At 51.5% G+C, this 19,776-nt stretch overlaps 1 protein-coding gene across 1 annotated transcript in view; it reads left to right on the top strand.

Annotated features, from left to right (window-relative positions):
• The first annotated feature begins 3,565 nt into the window (after positions 1-3,565).
• Col18a1 (collagen type XVIII alpha 1 chain) overlaps positions 3,566-19,776 on the top strand; it is a 112,924-nt gene continuing 96,713 nt past the window's right edge. The window contains exons 1-2 of the mRNA XM_021204405.1: positions 3,566-3,659; positions 3,742-3,812. Of these exons, the coding sequence (XP_021060064.1) occupies positions 3,649-3,659; positions 3,742-3,812 (82 nt within the window). The 5' untranslated portion in view covers positions 3,566-3,648. The remainder of the gene's footprint in view (positions 3,660-3,741; positions 3,813-19,776) is intronic.

Here is a 19,776-nt window from a genome sequence, read left to right as displayed (position 1 = left end):
GCATAGATACAAAGTGTCAGGATTTCTGAGTTCAAGGCCAGCCTGGTCTACAAAGTGAGTTCCAGGACAGCCAGGGCTATACAGAGAAACCCTGTCTCGAAAAAAAAAAAAAAACAAAAAAACAAACAAAACAAAACAAAACAAAACAAAACACAAAGTGTCAGGATGACCCCACCATATGATGTGGAGCATCAGAAGGGGTGGAGGTATGGCCAGGCAGTGAAGTAAGAAACATAGTGAAAGAATAGCTTACATGGTCACCAGAGCTAGGTAGAGATGGATTGTGACAGAGCCAAGTGACAGAGTCCAACAGAGCCTCTCCCCTGGCCCCCAGCTCAGAGAATGTTCTGCTGATCTCAGAAGGGAGCCCGCAGCCTGAAAGTAAACGGTTGAATGGCTGCGCTGTGAGCTCAAGTTCAAGGACTCCAGGATAGAGCCTGGGTGAAACTAGACTTCTGATAGACATGCTTTTCATAGCTGCCTGGCCCTTTCTGTAGTTTCCCCCCTCCTGGTGAAAAGTTACTTGGCGGACATTGTGATTTGGATCCAATAAAGATTTGGTCCCCTGTCTTTGGTGTCACTGGGAGGTGAGGAAAAACTGAGCGCCTCGTGGTGGAAAATAAAGTCATGTAGCATGTCCTTCGAGGGACTGTTGGGACCCTGCCCTCTTCCAGTCTCCATCAGTGGGCAGCCTCCTCTACGATAGGCTTCCTGTCTTGATGTTCTGCCGGGCTTGAGGTACCAATGTGATTGGGCCAACTGTAGTCTGAACCCTAAGAAGTGACAATCCTAAAGGAGGCAGTCTTCCTTATAAGTTGATTTTTTAAAAAAATTTTGTCACAGCAACAGGAAGCTGACTCACTCGTAGCTCACATCCAACTCCATGGTGTCGCTCTGGACATAAGAGGGGAAACAGCCTTCAGTTGATCCCAAGGTGCTAGGGGAGCCAGGCACCATGCTGAGGACCAGAGTCTCTGTCTCTCTGTCTCTCTGTCTCTCTCTCTCTCTCTGTGTGTGTGTGTGTGTGTGTGTTTCCTTCTCTGTGCCGCTCAGTTGCGGAGACCTAACTGCAGAGGTTGGAGCTGAGCCCTGCTCTCCCAAGCATATCCCATAGCAATGCGGAGGAAGAGGAAGGGTACAGAGTTTAGCGTTAACTGAGATCTTCCTAAGTGTACATCTGTATTCTCAGCCCCCCCCCCCAGAGTGATCATGTGTTAATTGTATATACAAAGGGATCAAAACCCTTCTAGGAAAAAGCTGTGAATATTATGGGATGAATGGAGACATTGTAACGGCCCGAGGGTAGGACAGAGACTGTAGGAAAGACGTGTAGAACGTGTGGGTTTTAAACAGCCACGTTCCAGGCACTGCTTTCACAGCAGAGAGCTCCTGTGGGTGATTTCCATTGTCAGTAGCTTTGACACTAGGACCCTTTGAATACTCTTCCCTGTGTCTGGGAAAGAACTGGAGGCTTGCTTTTCCCCTGCTGTTCCGCCTTCACCATCCCCAAACTCTTCTGAAGTGGACTCCCCTCAGCCTGAGGTGTCAAACCAGGGAAGAAGGCAGGCAGCAGACTCTGAAGCCCCTGATGCCTGGTGTGCCCCCCCCAACCCCCGTTTCAGGATTCCTCCAAGGAATGACAGACAGCCCTGGGGGCTACATCCCGCCACCTGCAGAGGCCTGCAGTTTTGGACACATAGTTGAGCTCCAATTGGCTAATTGAAGATTGAGGAATTAGGCCCTGCTGCAGTGAGAGCAGACCTGGAAGGCAGGCAGAAGAAACAAGAGCCCCCTCCTTCCCCTTCCCCCCAAACTCCCTCCCCTTCCCCCAAGTCTACCTCAGACTCCCCACCTGGGCATGGTAGACAGACATGAATACAAAGAGAGAGAGGATTACTGAGATCCAGGACATGCTGCTACATGTATGTGTGCACGAATACATGTCGTCTGACACACACATGCACATGCTAAATGTAACTATGGAAACACACACGTGGACTTGCACTTGAAGACCTGCCAGACACAGACAGCACAGGGACCTATCCTCCCCCCTGAAATAGTTTTGAAAGAGTGCAGGGCAATCAATCATTTCTATTCTTTAAAAAAAAAAAAAAAGTGGACTACAGTCCTCTAGATTGCTTTCTTCCTCCCTGTGCCCTTTTCACCTGGACAGGGACTCCAGGTTTGAAGGCGGATGAAGTGGGGATGTGGGCCAGGTGGATGGGCGAGACTGGGCAGGCCCCTGGGTCTGGGGCAGGATCCGGCCTTTGAAGCCTGGAGAGGATTCAGATGATGTGAGCAGATGAGAATCCCAAGCAGGCCTCGGGCTGCAGCTGCAGAGCAGTGGGCAGAGGGAAGGCAGAACCAGCCTAGGTTAGGAGGCTATATGGAGAACGAGAGGAAAGGAGACTGGAGAGGGGCCTGGGAGGATTAGGAAAAACACTGGGGTTTAGGAAAAGCTAGGGGGTGTTATGGAAGGACTTGGTCTCTGGTCTGCAGAAAAGTATGAGTCACTTGAGATGATACAGACTCAGGGGGGAGGTGTGAGAGGGTCTGAGAGCCAGGCTGACCCTGATAGTTCTTTGTGGTCTGGGAAATGAGCTAGGCCAAGAAGGACAGTGGAGATGGGCAAGGATGAAGGCCAGGGAATTTGGGAAATCGTCACTAGGCCAGTGCGAATGGCTTTCTGGAATCTGGATTTGCTGTCTCATAGGGGTCCATGTCTCTGATTTTGTTAAAGGTCGGGCCAGAAAGGCCACGCTGCCCAGTTGCTGGAGGAAGGAGCCCAAAGCTAGGTCAGGTTGGGAGGGTTAGGAGTGCTGAATTGGTGGGAGAGAAAAAGGTGTGTGTGTGTGTGTGTGTGTGTGTGTGTGTGTGTGTGCTTACTTGAAGGTATCTTGTCTCTGGGTATCCCAATTCTGGGGGGTGGATGTGGGGACAGGGGTTGCCCCTGGGCATGGCTGGCTTCATAACATATATACCTGTAGGCAGCTCTTGGAGGAGATACCCGTAGGGGTGCATCATGGCGACGGTGCACGGTTTAGAGAGCCTGCCCTGGACTAGAAGACAGTGGCAGGACCCTCATGACACACCCAGGGATCCAAGAGTGCAAGGGACATAAGAAGTGGTCGCAGTTGTTTTGAAGTGTCCACTGGTGGTAGATGTCTTCTTTCTTCAAATCTCTGGCCTTCCCGTTGTCCACCTCACGGACTCAACACAAGTCCTGCAGTGGGCATGAATTAATGAATGCGGGACATCCTTGCACCTTGCTCTGGCTTTGAATCTAGATCTCACATATTGCCTCTAATAGCTTAGAGAAGCAGCATGGTATGAGGGGACAACACCCGCGTTGGAGATAGTGGGGAGAGGAAGAGACTGCCACTCAGAGTTTTAGAAGCTGCGATAGATGTTAGCCCTTGTCCACCCTGCTTGCCCCCAGGTTCCAATCCTACCAGATTGCTCACCGGGTCCTCTCTGGCCCAGCTCTGCTCCTAGAGCTCAGGGCCCCGCCCATCGAGCTGTCTCCGCCCCGTCCCGCCCCTGCCCACCCCTGCCCTAGCCGGCAGCAGCGGTTGAGAGCACTGTGGGCTAGCGGCTCACCGAGGAGCTGGGTGCAGCATCCGGGCGCAGACGGCCTGGCCTGGGGAGATGGCACCCAGGTTTGCAGGCTCAGGGCTAAAGGGTGCAAGGGGGTGGGGGTGGGTCTCTCGGGCCCCGCTAACCAGTGTCTGTCCTCCGCAGGTGGCACCTCCTGGATGTGCTCACCAGTTTGGTCTTGCTGCTGGTGGCACGCATCTCCTGGGCAGAACCAGGTAAGCCTGGATGGAAACATAACTTGGTGCCCCAGGGTTCGCTCGACTTACTTGCCTTCTGTGCAGTTCTGTGGCTTGTCCCCGATACAGCCACCTCTTATCCTGTGCGGTCCGCCGGGAGGCAGTGGCGTCCCGGCCCTGCCCACGCGCAGGTGGCGGGCGATGGCTGGAGCTCTCGGGTAGCGCGACGGTGGCGTTTTCAGCGCTGTGCTGCTTATGTTAGCCATTCATTCTCTAGGGTTTGAGCGTCTGGGGTTCCGGGGTGCGAGCTGTCCATGTTACTGGAGTCCCGTGTGGGGTGGCCAGACTTAAGCGGCTCTGCGGAGAAGTTTGTGCGCTCCGCTGGCTGGGCAAGCAGAGGCATACACCCGTGTCCCACCTCACCAATGTCGCCCTTCCTGGATTCATTCTGGTCAACGCCTGAGTGAGTGGCCGCTGCTGGTCCCTCCAGGTCCTCGGGAGGGACCGTGGGCGGGGTTTGTCACGGCTGAGAAAGAACGGAGAAAGGTCGTTAAGTGCATGGCGTCATCTTTGAGTTTCCAACCTGTTGAGGCAAAACTGCGCGCGTTTGCCCGGGGCCGGACTCCGGTGGCCGGCTAGTCTTTGTGTGCCGCTGCAGCTCCAGGCCCCTGTCCCCCGCGCCTGCGGTGGTGTCGGGTTGCGCGCGGTCCCCTTTGATGCTGATGAGCGCCAAGCGCAGTCAGGCTAGCCACAATGCTTCTAAGCCCACGGAATCGTCGCCTTCTCTGCTGCCCTGTGAGGACCGCAGCAGCATGGGTGCACTGAGAGTTGCTTTGCCACCAGCTCTGAGATTCAGCAGCTAACCAGCAACTGGCTGCTCTCCTCCTGCTCAACATATCCATGAGGCTCCTGAGTTGGGGGTTGGTGCAATGCCAGACTGCCGGGGTAGAAAACCCCGCGCTTTATCACAAAGGCGCCTACTGGTGACCTCCCGAAAGAACCAAATCCGAACTCTGCAGTCTCACCTGCTGTGGTCCCAGGCCTCTTGCCACAGCATCACGAAGGATAAAAGATAAAGAAAGGAGGGGAGTCAACTCTGGGAAGGAAAAGTAACTTGGTCCATTACTTTAGTGCAATAGTCACTTCAGGCCCCTTTAAACCGCAGATCTGAAAAGCACCTGTTGCTTGGGTAGCAGATAATTCTTCATTTATTTGTGTTAACTACAGGGGGTGGAGTGGGGTGGGGGGTAGGGTAATGCCTTGCAACTGCGGGAGATGGCAGGCCGTTCTTACTGACCAACCGCATGGCACTTGGGGCTATTAATCAAATGAGGGCCTGGCAGTGGCTGCAGACAGGGATTTGTAAGCCTGGGGCCTCTTCTGTAACCACTGATGACAAAGGAAAGATGCTCGAGAGAGCAGCACACACATACTCAAACACACCAGCCCCTAGCTAGACTGGTTTCAAGTATAGAAAGGTGATCGTAATTTTAGCCTTTGGGGTAGAACAGACCCGTGTGTCTGTAAACTTTGGTGCGATCTAAGGATAACCTTGGGAAGGTGGTGTCTCTCTGCTTGCTGTAGCTACTGTTGGGGTTTTTTGCCGTGCACCCTCAGGGACAAGGAGGTCCTTCTAGAGATGTCCAAGGAATGTGATTCTTTTGCCTCCTGGAGGTTGAGTCAAAAGCTGCTCAGTGGGGGGGCTTGTGTTGCTTACACCAGCTCCTCCCCCAACATGGTCAGGGCTTCTCATCCTGGTAGGGCTGAGTCCTCTAGACCAGGATAACTGGTGAGCTCTTAAGTTATTGGGGGTGGGGGATGGGGATGGAGTGGGGGAGGTATATAGCCAGGAGAAGAACTAATATGCCTGAAATCCTGACTGGCAGGTTGTGATTTGCTTAGGTCATGTGGAAACCGCCCTCAGCTGCTTGGAGGCCTAGCTACATCTCCAAGTAAATGTCTCTATGCTGAGCAAAGCCCCTTTCTGTTTTCGGACTGGTCCTGTGGTGCTGCCTATTCTGAGATTCCTTTGGATGCTCTGAAATAGTGGGTTATACCTTTACTCTTAACCTGCCTCGGGGGGAGCTGTCGCACCACCTATGACTCCTAGGATATGCAAGGTCCCTCATTTGTCTGCAGTTTCTTCTCTTGTGCACTCCCATTTGCCGTGTGGTTATGGACTTTTAAGAGGGGTCTGTGAGGAAAGAGGACACACCAAGGAGGCATCTGTGGGGTGCTCATGGCCACCCTGGTGCTGCCTTCATATCCTCTTGTCCCCAGCTCGTCTCATGATTGACTTGCCCACAGACTGTGCTCTGTGCTCTATGCCTGACTCTTAGCATCATTACTATCTACAGATGCTTTAGCACACAGCAGTGCCCCTGAGCTGCATCCCCTTAGTAGGTCTGCAGGGATGGGGCACACAGGCACTTGGTAACATTAGACTTTAAGTTAGTGGGAAATGGCTCCCATTCCTTGCCTCACCCACTGGGGAGTCTTCAGGATTCAGATGCAAAGACCTTGAAGATAGTTTTGAATTTCAGCAAAACTTGTTTTTCTGGGTACTCCTGTTTTTTCCTTCAAAGGGAGGGAGGGGGAGTGAGAGAGGGGAAGCCCTCTTCCTGAGGAAACCTAGAAGGAGTGAGCTGACCTCCCCAGGGTGCAGGTAGATGCTGCAGCTAATCAGGCCAGAGTGCTGCCTCCCGCTCACCGCTGTTCCACTTTGAAAATGTACCGTCCAGACATGCATATTCGTGCATATGTGTGCTCAGGTCACGAGTGACCATGAATGCGATGTTCATACATAAATGGACATACAGATATCAATGCAAACCACACATGCAGTCGCACACACAAACTCATTCACATTTGTGCCCCCCAAATGCCCATGTGTGTTAATACATAAATGTGCACACAAACAGGTGAACATTTCCATAGTCACAAATGCATACCATGCATGCATGCACATGTGTGTGCATGCAAGCACACACAGCCCCATGCAATGCAGCAATAACCACAAAGGAAAACCCAACATACATGCAGATATACAAACATGGATGTACATGGGGCATGCCAGAACAGTTGCACATGCATACATACATGCATACACACACACACACACACACACACACACACTGCGCAATGCAGCACCATTCACAAAAGAAAACACAACATACACTCACACATAGAAGTAAATAGGCCAGAATAGTTACACATATATACACACTTGAGTGTGCATGCACACATATATATACATACATGTTCTTTGTCTATGTAAACTTCTGAGTTCTTTTTTTGTTTTGTTTTGTTTTTGTTTTTGTTTTCCAAGGCAGGGTTTCTCTGTGTAGCTCACTCTGTAGACCAGGCTGGCCTTGAACTCAGAAATCCGCTTGCCTCTGTCTCCCAAGTGCTGGGATTAAAGGCATGCGCCACCACTGCCTGGCAACTTCTGAGTTCTGTCTCCATCTGTGGTGTTAGAAAAGTTGGGTTCACTGGGAGGGCCAAGGAATCCTGGACCACTTCTCCATGAACATCTCTTGGACCACAGATGTAGACTCAGGACTCAGGACTTCATCAGATGCTCTCTGTTAGAAAAGAAACAGTTCAAATATATTTAGTATGGTTTGTTTGTTTGTTTGTTTGTTTTTTGTTTTGTTTTTTTGTTTTGTTTTTCGAGACAGGGTTTCTCTGTGTAGCCTTGGCTGTCCTGGAACTCACTCTGTAGACCAGGCTGGCCTCGAACTCAGAAATCTGCCTGCCTCTACCTTCCAAGTGCTGGGATTAAAGGCATGTGTCACCACTGCCCGGTTCTATTTGGTATGTTTATGAAAATTTGGTATATTTTGAATTGCAAGTGGCATGGTGAAATCATAGAACAGTCTGGGAACATGTAACACGCATCCCAGGAGTGGAACAGCTCTGTTCCTCTGGCCAGGTCATCAGCTTCTCTAGATCTAGCTCTCACCCCGAGGTTTCGGGGCCCAGGATTCAGTTTTTGCCAGGCCCGGATTCTTCCCTCAGAGCCATCTTGGAAGGCTCCCCAACTCTGTAATGAGATCATGCAGGCCTGTGTTTTCCTGAGGCAGCAGAGAATGGGGCAGGGCAAGCCTTGTGCACAGTCCCGTGTGCCCAGATGGTATAGTAGCTGTCACCTGGCTTTGAAGCATGGATCCCCAGCCTTAATAGGGGAGTCGAGTGTGGGCATCTGAGAACTCTTGGTAAAGCTGTTCACACTGCTCTGTGTCTTTTTCTCTGCCTCAGGGGTGTTTTTATGACATCCAATGTATCTGTGCAACTCACACTGTGTCCCTCCTGGAGTGGGAAGCCTCTTCAGGCAGGGACCCCCAGTAGTTTGGTCTGCAGCTCTAGTCATGCTGGCTGGGGATGTGGGAGCCAGGTTGCTGGCTGAGAGATGCCGCTCAGGTTAGTGGGTGGCCGTCAGGGAATTTCTGATCACAGATGCGCTGAGTCAGGTCAGCTTTGGGCTGCAGGTGCATGTCTGGTCCTTGCCTATGGGAGCATATCTTCTTCCTGACTCCTTCATATGGGCACAGCCTAACCACAGCCATCTGGCTGCCACAGACAGAGCCATAGCCTGGAGAAGCTGGCTGCCCATAAGCCTGTACATCTTTCCGGAATTCTATGCTGGCAGGTGGGGTCACTATTAGGTTGATCCCTTACGGGCAATTTGTATGCATGGCAGAGGTGTTGTCATGAGGCAGGGCAAGGCAGGGACATGGCAGGTCCTCAGTTATCCCCAGTTCCCAGAAAATCAGGATGTTCTGCAGGTGATTGTAAGAAGTGCTGGGTTTAGCTCTCTACCAGCACTGGCCATGGGTGAGGGTTGACTCTAGGGTGTCCCACAAAAGAGATGCTAGACAGACAAAAACCTCACAGATGCTGAAGGAAGATGAGATGGGGCTACCTGCAGAGAGGGATCAGTGATGGGTTTAAATAGTAATAATAATTAGTATTAAAATTAATTAAAATTAATAATAGCTGCTACTACTACTACTGGTAGTTTGTTTTTCAAGACAGAATTTCTCTGTCTCATAGTCTGGGCTGTCCTTGAGTTTGCTTTGTAGACCAGGCTGGTCTTGAACTCATAGAGATCAGCCTGCCTCTGTCTCCCAAGTGTTTGGATTAAAGACATGTGCCACTACACTTAGTTAAGGTTTAAATTCTGCAGACGGCATCACATCATTTGTCTACCTTGCCTATCTGTCCATCTCCATCCGTCCATCCATCCATCTATCCATCTGTCCATCCATTCACTTATCCTTGCCTTTTTTTCTTTTTTCTTTCTTTCTTTTTCTTTTCTTTCTTTTTTCTTTTTCTTTTTTTTTGGTTTTTCGAGACAAGGTTTCTCTGTGTAGCCTGGCTGTCCTGGAACTCACTTTGTAGACCAGGCTGGCCTCGAACTCAGAAATCCGCCTGCCTCTGCCTCCTGAGTGCTGGGATTAAAGGCGTGCGCCACCACGGCCGGCTTCACTTATCCTTTCCATTCATCTGTCTATCCATTCATCCATCCATCCACCCATCCACCCATCCACCATCTACTTACTCATTTTTGTTTAGAATCACTCACCAATTTTTTGTTTGTTTGTTTGTTTTTGATTTGCTCTGTTTTTGAGTACCTTCATAATTAGCAGCAGCCAGGCCTCCTGTTTCAAAGCTGAGCTTAGATGTCTTTGAAACAGTATCAAGTTTCTGTAGCAGGATTCTGCATCTTCAAAAAGCCTGCCAGCACAAGTCATTCACTGAACAGGAGCAGTGATTTGAGCCGATACAAACACCGAACTGGAGAGAGCTCAGAGCAAGAGCTTCCTTAGTGTAATAGTAGTTAACCTTCCACCCAGCCTTTCCCGGGAGCGTGGAGGGCTGGCAAGAACAGTGGGTTTCGCTGCAAGAAACTTCACGCTGTGTGAACCCCTGCAGACCTGAATCTAGATGCTCCATGCTTTTAGGACAAAAATCTTATGTATCACTTGGAGACCATCTTCTAGGAAGTCATCCCTGAAGTGGAAGAGAGTTTTAGTGCTCAGGCAGTGGTGTAGCAAGATGTGGTTGCTCAGGTAGATGTTGATCTGGTGTAGTCACCCATCCATAGCTCTTAGATGGCTGTGCCGGGTGAAGGTGGGTGGATGGTGTTTGTCCTCCTACTAAGAGCATAGCTGACCTTGGGGAGGGAGCGGGAGGGAGGACACCCAGGGCCTTTGGTAGACAAAGCTCCAGCCCTCAGTTGGCCCCATGCAGGTTGAAGCCATAGGAGCAAGGGGTGAGCTGAAGTAGTCCTGCCTTCTTCCAAGGTCCCTTATCGTGGGTAAGTCTGGTGTCTTCATGGGAGCAGCACCTGGGACTTCCACAGTGGCTTCTGAGGCCAACTAGCAGAGTGGTACCCAGCTTTAGTGAGCACCCTTCATAGGCTCCCCTTCGGCTCTGGATGGTCCACACCTGGAGGTGTGTGCAGAGACGCCATACTAGTTACCTTGGGGCGAATGTTGCTCCTTCACAGTTCCACTTGGTCATCTATTTTCTCTCTTCTTGTGTGTTTCTGAACACCTCGGGTGCCTGCTCTGAGAGATGGAAGGAAGGGAGACAGCGAGTATTTCCAGATGCCAGTAGTCTGGGGGCTGAGGGGAGAGTGAGCGTCGGTGGGGAGCAGGGCCTTCTCTTATCTGTGGAGGCAGAGTGCCCAAGGCCTGGGTTCCATCCAGCTCCGTGTTCTCACGGTCCTTATCTTGGGTGCTTCCAGTCAGGGTTGGGGCTGGGTGCGGGGGCTGTGGTTGGGCCTTCAGGAGAGGTGGGGGCAGGGCTAATGCTCATCAGGTTGTGCCAGAGCTAGCTACTGTCACTTCAAAGAATCTGATCAAACGGTTCAGAGTTGCACTATATTACCCATCATGCCTCTGTCTTCCTTTCTTGGGGTATTTTTTTTCCCTGTAGCTCTCTGTCTTTTCGTGAGGGTAGCTTTGCATGCCACATTGGTGTATTGGCCTACTCAGCCTGTGATGCATAACATTTTTCTTCATTTGTATGATTTCAAATCCATCCCCTTGCAGCAAACACAGTTTAAGGATGGGCTTAGCTCAGGGCGGTCCTCCTGGGCCGGTTAGCTGATTATCTGCAGGCAAAGGAGACTAGGCGCGTTCTCTGGGAAGCACTGGGTGAGGTCAGATGCCTGCACTCTGTGGGGCTGGGCACTTGTGTATGAGAGATATACGGTGTGTATTGATTGCTTTCTGTTGGAGTCCAGTTCTCATAGCAAGCAGCTGTAGAGTCACCAGATTCTGGGGATTATATCTGGCAGGCAGGCAGCCATGCCGGCAGCTTTGCCCTCATACGGGGGAGGCTGATGTGGTGGCCGAGAGCCCACAATTTAGGTTTGAAGCTGGCTCCATTCCCCGTGCTGTGTGATGTTAGGTGACTTCCTGACCCTTTGAATGGGGCTGATGATGGTTTGCTTGCCAGGAGGCAATCTAAAATCTGGCCTAGCCAAAAGAGAGCATAGTTGTGGATCAGTTTCTCCCTGAGTCCTGACAGTCCTGGGCTGGGTTCAGAGAACCCATACATAATGCCCTGTGGGGGCTCGGTCCCAGCTGCCAGGCAGTACCCTGGAAAGATTGTCATTAACGGGAATAGGAGTTGTGTTTCTGGAACTCTTAACCAGCCCTGAGTTGGACCTGCTACTGTGACATAATATGTTAGGGAACACAGCCACTTCTGCCTCTCAGAGTTCTTTGTAGACTACCTAAGGACAGCCTGGTGACATTAATTTACCATGTGCTTTCAGAGAGATTTCAGGGCCACCTGGCCGCTTCTAGTTATCCTTCTAGTATCCTTCTAGGCCTGACAGAATGTAAGAACTCACAGGTCAGAAGACTCCTCAGGGCTGGCATCCCTTCCTGGCAGAGGTTTTCTAGTCAGGGCTTGAGCCCTGGACTTAGTTAGGCCTTGTCTGGGGAGAGAACAAGAAAACACTCAATTCCCTTTTCCTTGTCACCTCAGCCTTTGACTTAGAAAACTGAGAGCCACTTTCAATTAATCCCCGTCTAGTGCAAGCCCGGGTTCCTCACTAGCACCGCTTGTGGAGCTGGGTAAGGCCTCTGTCGTCCACACCGTTCCTTTCTCTACTCATGGTAACATGGTCCTGGGTCCCGCCTGGTCACCTTCTGGTTTTATAAAAACCTCCATGTTGATGGCTGAGGGTGCAGATTACTAGGACGTTCCCAGTGAACGAAGGATCTAGAGGTGACAGGGGGGCCCAGGACAGGGTCCTCTAAACAGTGAGGAGAATTTAGAGCTGAGAGCTTATGACCCTACCTCTTATATGTCTTCAAGAGCTATTACTGTTCTCTGAGCCACTAGCCCTTGGGGGCAGTAAGAACGAGGGGAAGGAGGAGAAAGAAGAGGAGAAAGACTAGGAAGAGGAGGAGGAGGAGGAAGAAGAGAAGGAAGAAGGAGGCATATGTTGAGCCTGATGTCCTATGAGCCCAGGTGTCTTCTCTCTGTTTCTCATTCTGGCTCATCCCCCCCACCCCCTTTTGTTACTTCTACTTTTTCCACTATGCAGTAGACACATACTTTGTCTCTCATAGGGCACCTGTTCTTGGTAGTCACCAATCAGTAAGGACCTCTGGTTCATTCCGGGTCCTTAGATAACAACCCTGTCTCCTGTAGAGGCCCCTCCCACAGGGCAACAAGGATCTGACTATTTTTCTCGATGACCTGACTCTTTACCCCCAAGGAAAGCTGCCCAGTGGAGTTCCATGGGAGGTTTGTAACCAGGGAGACCACCCATCCTCCTCTTCTCTTTCCCATCATTGTTGTTTGTGTGAAAGAGGAAATGCTGATTCTTTAGACAGGCCAGGCTTGAACCCGGTGCCTGCCTAGGCCAGGCCCCTTGTGGACGACAACTCTTAGCGAATAGCCCTAGGGACTAAGGTCAGCTAGCTGGCCGTAGTTCTATGCCAGCTTGGGAAACACAGCTAGTCTACCATTGAGGACAGACGGCAGATTCTGAGGATGGGAGATGCATGCCCTCGTCTGGCATGTTTATTAGACTGAATAGTGAGTGTCTCAGAAAGATATCCGCATCTTCATCCGCAGACTGTGAAGGTTCAAAAGCACACTAGTACACTTGGGGTTAGATTGAGGATTTCGAGGTAGGGAGATGATCAGACCTCTGGGTGGCTGGCATGAACCCAGGGTGCTTACCAGGGACCATGGGCAGGAGAGTCAGTCAGATAGGAGGATGAAGGTATGATTTTGAGCGTGCGCATCTGAGAGTGGATATTTGAGGACAGAGCTATGCTGTTGGCCTTGAATACAGAGGCAGCCATTAGGTGACACACGTACCACTAGACACCTTCTGGGAAAGTTGGGGTGGTCTGCTCTAGTGCCTGGAGGACCCAGCTCTGCCATGCCTTGACTTTCTTGTGACCTGCAGAACTCTAAGAGAAGAAACATGTGCTTTTGCACAGCTGACTGGGTTATTGTGTCTTCTAAGGCCCACCGGCCAGAATGCTGTCTCATCCTTTCAGCACAGCTGGGAGCACTCGAGGCTAAAGGTTCTCCACCAACAAGCTAAAAATGAGCCCCCACCCCAAGAACATTCCCAAGGACTTCTCCACTGGAAGGTTCCCCCCCCCCCAACACAGCCTGCACAGCAGCCCCTGGGACCTCTCTCCACCAGGGTCTGGCTTAGGGCCAATTGTCCAAAGCAGGAGAGTGGCGGGCAACTGTTAGCGAGCAGCAGCAACAACCATTGAGGAAGTGGCTGCCAGGCTGGTGAGAGCTGCTGGGAGGAATGTCGGTGAATGCTGTCCCTGATACACAGTAGGAGTTCTGCTAGGCAGGACTCACAGCCTAGGGGCTCTGCAGAGTGAGTTCAGTCTATCCCAGATCAGACCGATCACTGCCCGGGACAATGCTACATAGTATACATAAATAGTATAAAAACTAGCTCCTTCGCTCTCTGCCTATCAGCCCGGCATCTTCAGTCCCAGGAGAACCGCTCATGCCAGCCCCAAGGGATAGGACAGTGGGGCTGGAAATACTTTCCTAAATTAAGGCAGATGGCTGTGTGCCCCCAGGCTATCAGTACCCCATTGGGCTTGTCTGTGGATCAGAGGCTGCCGGGCTCTGGTTGTTCTGAACACTGCCCAGGCCTTGGCTGTCTCGAGTGATTCCTGTGTTCTCAGTTATCCAGAATGGAGCCGACAAGCCCTCAGTCAGCCCGTTGCAGAGACATGGTGGCAAATGTGGATCTAGGAACTGGACCTTAACCAAACCACACCCACCACCCAGCAAGTGGCCTTCTAGAATTTTTTAAATGACATCTTTGATTCGTAAGGGACCAAACCAGCCATGTTGGGCTCTTTCTTTGCTTGTACCTGGGGACTGGGACCTTTCCTGAGAGCTCACAGGCAGGGGAAGCCTCTGAGGGAGCCTTTGGCCAGGTGCTCAGCCCAGCTGCTGGGCCTGTCCACGTTCAGGGAAGAAGCAGAGGGGCTTGCTTGTATCCTGAGGAGAGGGGAGCTGTGCGGGGTCCACCTAGGGCTGTGCTTGCACCTCTGGGTTTCATCTGTCATGAAAGCTGATAATCCCCTCCCCCGTTATCTCTTGGGGTCTGCAGTGATGAGTTGGCCATGTCAGCCTTGACTGACAAATCTGCCAGCCCTGGCCACTCTCCCAAAGCCCACTAGCTGGCCTGAGGACTGACCAAGTCCCTGTGGAATAGGGATGCCACCGTGCCCAGGGAAATGGCAAAGGCTTGAGGCTATGGCCCGAGGAGAGTAGGGCCTGGTTGAATTTCCTTTCTCTCCACAGATTCAGGAGTCGGGGTGTGAGGATGCACAGCAGTGTGTGTTCGGTCAGGGCAGTGATTCTGAGATCCAGCATCTTACCCACTCACCTCCAGCATCCCCATCCCTTTCTTCTTTGCCTTCAAATGTACCTCATCCTTTCCCTATCAGCTTCCCAGGAGTCCTATCATTCCCAGCATCCCTCATTCACTCCTTGCCCTACCCCTCTATCATTTGCATCCCTTCTTCTCAAGCCTCCACCCCCACCCCAATGCCCCCATCCCTCTTCTCCAGTGAGTGCCCCTAGCAGCTTCCTCTCATCTTTACAAACCTTCCAGTATCCTCTGTCCCTATGGCCAGCCTGTATCTCAGCAGGTGTTAAATTCAAGCTAAATTAGTTCCTGCATTTCAGTTATTTAGCAACAGTTAATAGTTGAACTATAGCTACAGCCAGTCCCTCCCCGCATTGTGGTCTATTTGTCCCCAGCCCTTTTGGCTCCATTTCCTTCTTTTGCATTTCATTGTCCCAGCTAGCATTCTTTCTGAGATACTGGTCTTTCTTGTGCTTTATCTCTTAAGTTCTCAGCAGTCCTATCTGACCTTTGCCCTCTGGTTTTAATGGAGGGTTTTAAGTTTCCTTTCCTGTCCCCTTGGCTGATCACTGTTTAGGGGGACTGCCTTGTGTAGGATACGGCAGCCTTGGAGTAGGTTCTGTGAACCTTTGCTCTCCAAGATCAGCGCTACTTAGCCTGACAGGAGGGAGTTGGTTGTCTTCCTACCTTGACACAGCTTATCTCTGTCCCACTTGGGCTGTGTCCTCAAATGTCACCGACTGGCATCATCTGGTCCACCTTATTCTCTCCTCTTGGTGAGCTGCTGCAGTCTGGGCTCCCTACCCCATGTCTGCACTCATTTGGGCTTCTTGCTTATTTTGCCTTTTTTTTTTTTTTTTTTTTCTGAACCCAAGAGCCATTTTTTTTTTTTTTTTTTTGAGATAGGTTTTCTCTATGTATCCCTGGCTATCTTGGAATTCGATCTCTAGACCAGACTGGCCTTGAACTTGGAGATCTGCCTGCCTCTGCCTCCCAAGTGCTGGAATTAAAGGTGTGTGACCCCCCCCCCCATACCTGGTTCATCAGGCATCCTTGATTTTCCTCTTTGGAGCCGACCTCCAGCAACGATTCCACAGGCCTCCTGCCTGCCTGCCACCCTGTGGCTGGGCATTTTGTGCTTCAGCTGTCTTTAAGGGCGCTCAGTCTTTGTGTAACATGGCCTGTGCCCACTTGTACTTCCTTTCATACCCGACGCCTCGAGTTGAACCTGTTACTAGTGATCACACAGGCTGGATATTAATCTGATCTCAGCCTGAGAGGCTGTGTGGTTTGACCTGATTTTTCTGTTAGGCAGAACCAGGCCACTTCCCTGAGGTATCCTGCCCCAGAGCTCTCTCCCAGACCTGCTCACTTTTTCTTAGCCCCCTCCCCCTTCCTCTAGCTTTTTTCCTGTAAGTCTTGGTGACCTCCATGTGGTTGGTGAGTCCTGTTCCAGAACCAGTGACATCTAGTTGTGTCATTGCCTGCACTTGCCCACACAGGCCAAGAACCTCAAATGACGTGGACTTCCACGTGAATACTTGTATCATTATCAAACAAAGCCTGCAGCTACATAATAAACCCGTGGAAGAAACACATGTACCAGGGATGGGAGACTGCCCACTAGCCCCGGACTTGCCGGGGACATTTCTTCATGTCATCTTTTTTATGAAAAAGGAAATAAATGACCCAGGACTATCTGCAGTTATGTGGCGTGTGTGTGTGTCTGTGTGTGTGTGTGTGTGTGTGTCTGTGTGTGTGCAGTTAGAGGACTTGTGTGTCTGGCCATTTGGAGACCTATTGTCTCAGTCTTTCCTGGCATTGGCTAGGACCACAAGAATTAGTGACCATGCATTCCCCTCAGGGTTCTGTCTTCTGCAAACGAATATTAACTTTAGGATGGCAAATGCTTGTTTGAATAATTCCCCTTCTTTATAATCACAGGGATCTCTAAGTCTTTAACAGGGCCCCCATGGAAGGTGGAGCCTCCATGTGCTACCTAGAGTTCAAGCTAGAGAATTCAGTTCCTGAGACATTTGTATGCACAGTTGATATTAAATAGCTTTTATTTGTCTTAGTTTTTCTTTTCTTTTCTTTTTTTTTTTCAAGACAGGGTTTCTCTGTGTAGCCCTGGCTGTCCTGGAACTCACTTTGTAGACCAGGCTGGCCTTGAACTCAGAAACTCGCCTGCCTCTGCCTCCGGAGTTCCGGGATTAAAGGCGTGCGCCACCACGCCCGGCCTGTCTTGTTTTTTCAAGACAGGGTTCCTCTTTGTAGCCCTGGCTGTTCTGGAACTCACTCTGTAGACCAGGCTGCCCTCAAACTCAGAGATCTGCCTGCCTCTGCCTCCTGAGTATTGGGATTAAAGATGTGCACCCCTGGCAATAGTTAATATTTTAAAAGTTGTACTTTTGCCAGGATTCCAGATGTGGCCCAGATGTCCACAGCAGTCAACAGATGTACTTTTGATCAAAGTACTTAACAGAACCTCATGTCTCACCCATGCGTAAGCTCTATGACAGAGCAGATTTAAGTGGGTCTGCTGTTGTCCTGCCGTCTTCCCTACAGAATTGTCTGCTTTGCCAAGAAGTCAAGCTGCAGAAGGCACATTTGTACATACATGAACTCCCCAGAGGGCCCTGGGCGAGCATCTTCCCAGTTATTTAGTCCCCACACTGGTAAACACAGAGGTACCTCCTGCTGAGGGGATCGTTTACCTGTGACTCCTACTCATTCCTCTCTCCCATCCATGTCCTCCTCTGCCTTGTGCCTCCTTCCATCCATGACTCTGTTTTCCTTGGCTCATGGCCATCTAGGGCCATAGGTCATATCACCTCCCAGGGGAGCCAGTGTATCTCTAAGACTGGTTTATTATTAGCAGTGGCTCCTTCCCTCAGTCCCTCTGCCGGCCTCCCATTGCCCTTCTGAGTAGCCTCTCAGTGCATCCTCTCAGTGTAGCCCCGCCCCTGTGCATCCTCTCAGTGTAACCCCGCCCCTCTGCATAGCCCCTCCCCTCAGCAGCCTCTCAGTGTAGCCCCTTCCTTCCGCAGCCACTGGGTATGGCACCTCCCTGTGTTTTTTGGCATTTCGAACGAGGTCTGCAACACAGAGACAACAATCAATACAGGAAAACCTTGACAGACCCTCCTCAGAGCCTCAGTGAGCATGTGATTGAGGGAGGACTAAATCCTGGAACTTTGAAGAGTTTTGCTGAGACCGTGTTGCCCATCCTCCCGGCCTCAAAGCCTTTCTTGAGCCTCCTGTCTCAGCCTCGGAGTGCCATGTGTGTGCACTGCCATGCCCCTAGTTTACTTGAGACAGTGTAGCTTAATATGGCCTTGAATTCACCCTGTTCCCTCCTCTGCCCCGGTGCTGGGGTGACAGGCACGCACTGCCATGCCTGGCTGAACTCCCGTTTCCAGCTCCAAGCTGGTTAATCACATCCGTAGCCACATTCTTGTGATGGGCCTGGCAGCTGGTCCCAGGTGGGTCTGACTCAGATGAGCTCTTTAGATCCATGTATGGGCACACAGAATCAAGATTCCGGAGGACACTGAACTTAGGTGCAGGTGGCGCTGCCCTCCAGACCTGGGGATGAATTCTCCTGTCCTTGAGCCTCTGTGGAAAGGCCAAGGGCTAACCTCGGCTCCAGAGTCCTCCTGACAGCCAGCTGAGGTGCTGTTACCTAAGGCTGATAGGTGGATGCTTCCTTCCTGACTAGCCCTGAGTACCTGTTGGACATGTTCGCAGTGTGGGGGGATACCTGGTCATTAGCTCCTGTGCCAATTGCCTGGCAGGAGTGTGGGCAGCATAGAGTTAACAGACAGGGCTCCCGGCAGGCAGGCAGGCGAGCCCAGTGCTGGGAGGCCGAGATCTTCGGTTCTTTCTTCTCCAGCTCTTTCTGCGCTAATTGAAGACGTGACATTCCGGAGGATGAAAGCTTCTTTGTGTGTAGCCAGCGGGCAGCTGGGCTCATAGCCCTAGGTCAGCTGTGCACAGCAGCCCCAGAGCAGGTAGTGCATGGCCCTGGCGGAGGAATGTCCCCACGAGGTTCCAGAAACGACTTCCTCCTCTATCCCTGCTATTTGCTCCCGGTGCCTGCCGATGTGGGTCCCAGTTATAGGTGGAGAACCAGGGGAAAGGTTGTGCTGTCTAGACGCTAATCCTGAGATTGAGTTTCTACTCTACTGTATCCCAGCAACCGGATTACAATTGGTGGGAGGTGGGGGTGAATTCTCTGGGGCTGGGCCAGGGGACCCCACCATCTCCTTCTGTTCCCTAGGACATCCTAGGGATGTGGGAAGTAGGGGAAGGGCAGCAGGGGGAGCCCTGCAGAGAAGGCTGGCAACCAAGAGGCTGGCAGGGCTCTATCTAGCAGGTGTGAAGTGTAGTTGGGGCACCGTCTGTCCCCCAGAGTCTGCAGTAAAGTGAGGGAGGCTGAGCAGTAATCCGAGAAGCCATGGGCAGCCAAGACCTCTGTTCGGTTCGGTCCACCTGTAGTCAAGGGCAGGTACCCACCCTGCTCTGTCTCAGGGTACTCAGGTGTCTTAACTGCAGACTGTTATCTTTCCAGGGGCCAGAGGGCAGCCTCTGCTTCTGCCAGCTCCAGGCTTGAAGACTCCAGCCACGCACCCCCACCCCACTCTGCCCCTTCTGATTGGCTTCCGCTGTGACTGCTTTAACTCCTGATTAGGCTAGGAGATTGGTGTCTGTCAGTTCTCCATCACATTTTGCAGGCTCCTTGAGGAAGGATGGCAGACAGATAGCAGACTCTATGTGGGACTGGACTTTTCCCTCAGGACTGGACATCTCCTCAGGCGGCCACTGCAAGGCTACCAGTTCAAATCCTGTGTCAGGCATCCTTGCCCCTTACATAGGAAATTACTGCCGTGTTCATGGCCAGCATGTGTTCTGTAAGCAGTTAGGTTGTCCTAACGGTGGTTCTGGATGGGGGTCAGTTAGGATAGGAGAGACGGGGCCACGGGGACACACATGGGCCAAGCAGGGCGGTAGTGGGGATGGGTAGATGAAGCTGTAGATGGGGAGTGGGGATGGGTAGATGAAGCTGTAGATGGGGAGTGGGGATGGGTAGATGAAGCTGTAGAT

This window comes from Mus pahari, chromosome 9, assembly GCF_900095145.1.
Source record: "Mus pahari chromosome 9, PAHARI_EIJ_v1.1, whole genome shotgun sequence".
NCBI classification, from domain to species: Eukaryota; Metazoa; Chordata; class Mammalia; order Rodentia; family Muridae; genus Mus; species Mus pahari.
The sequence above is the reverse complement of the archived record's forward strand: the minus strand, read 5'-3'. Positions and strand labels throughout refer to the sequence as shown.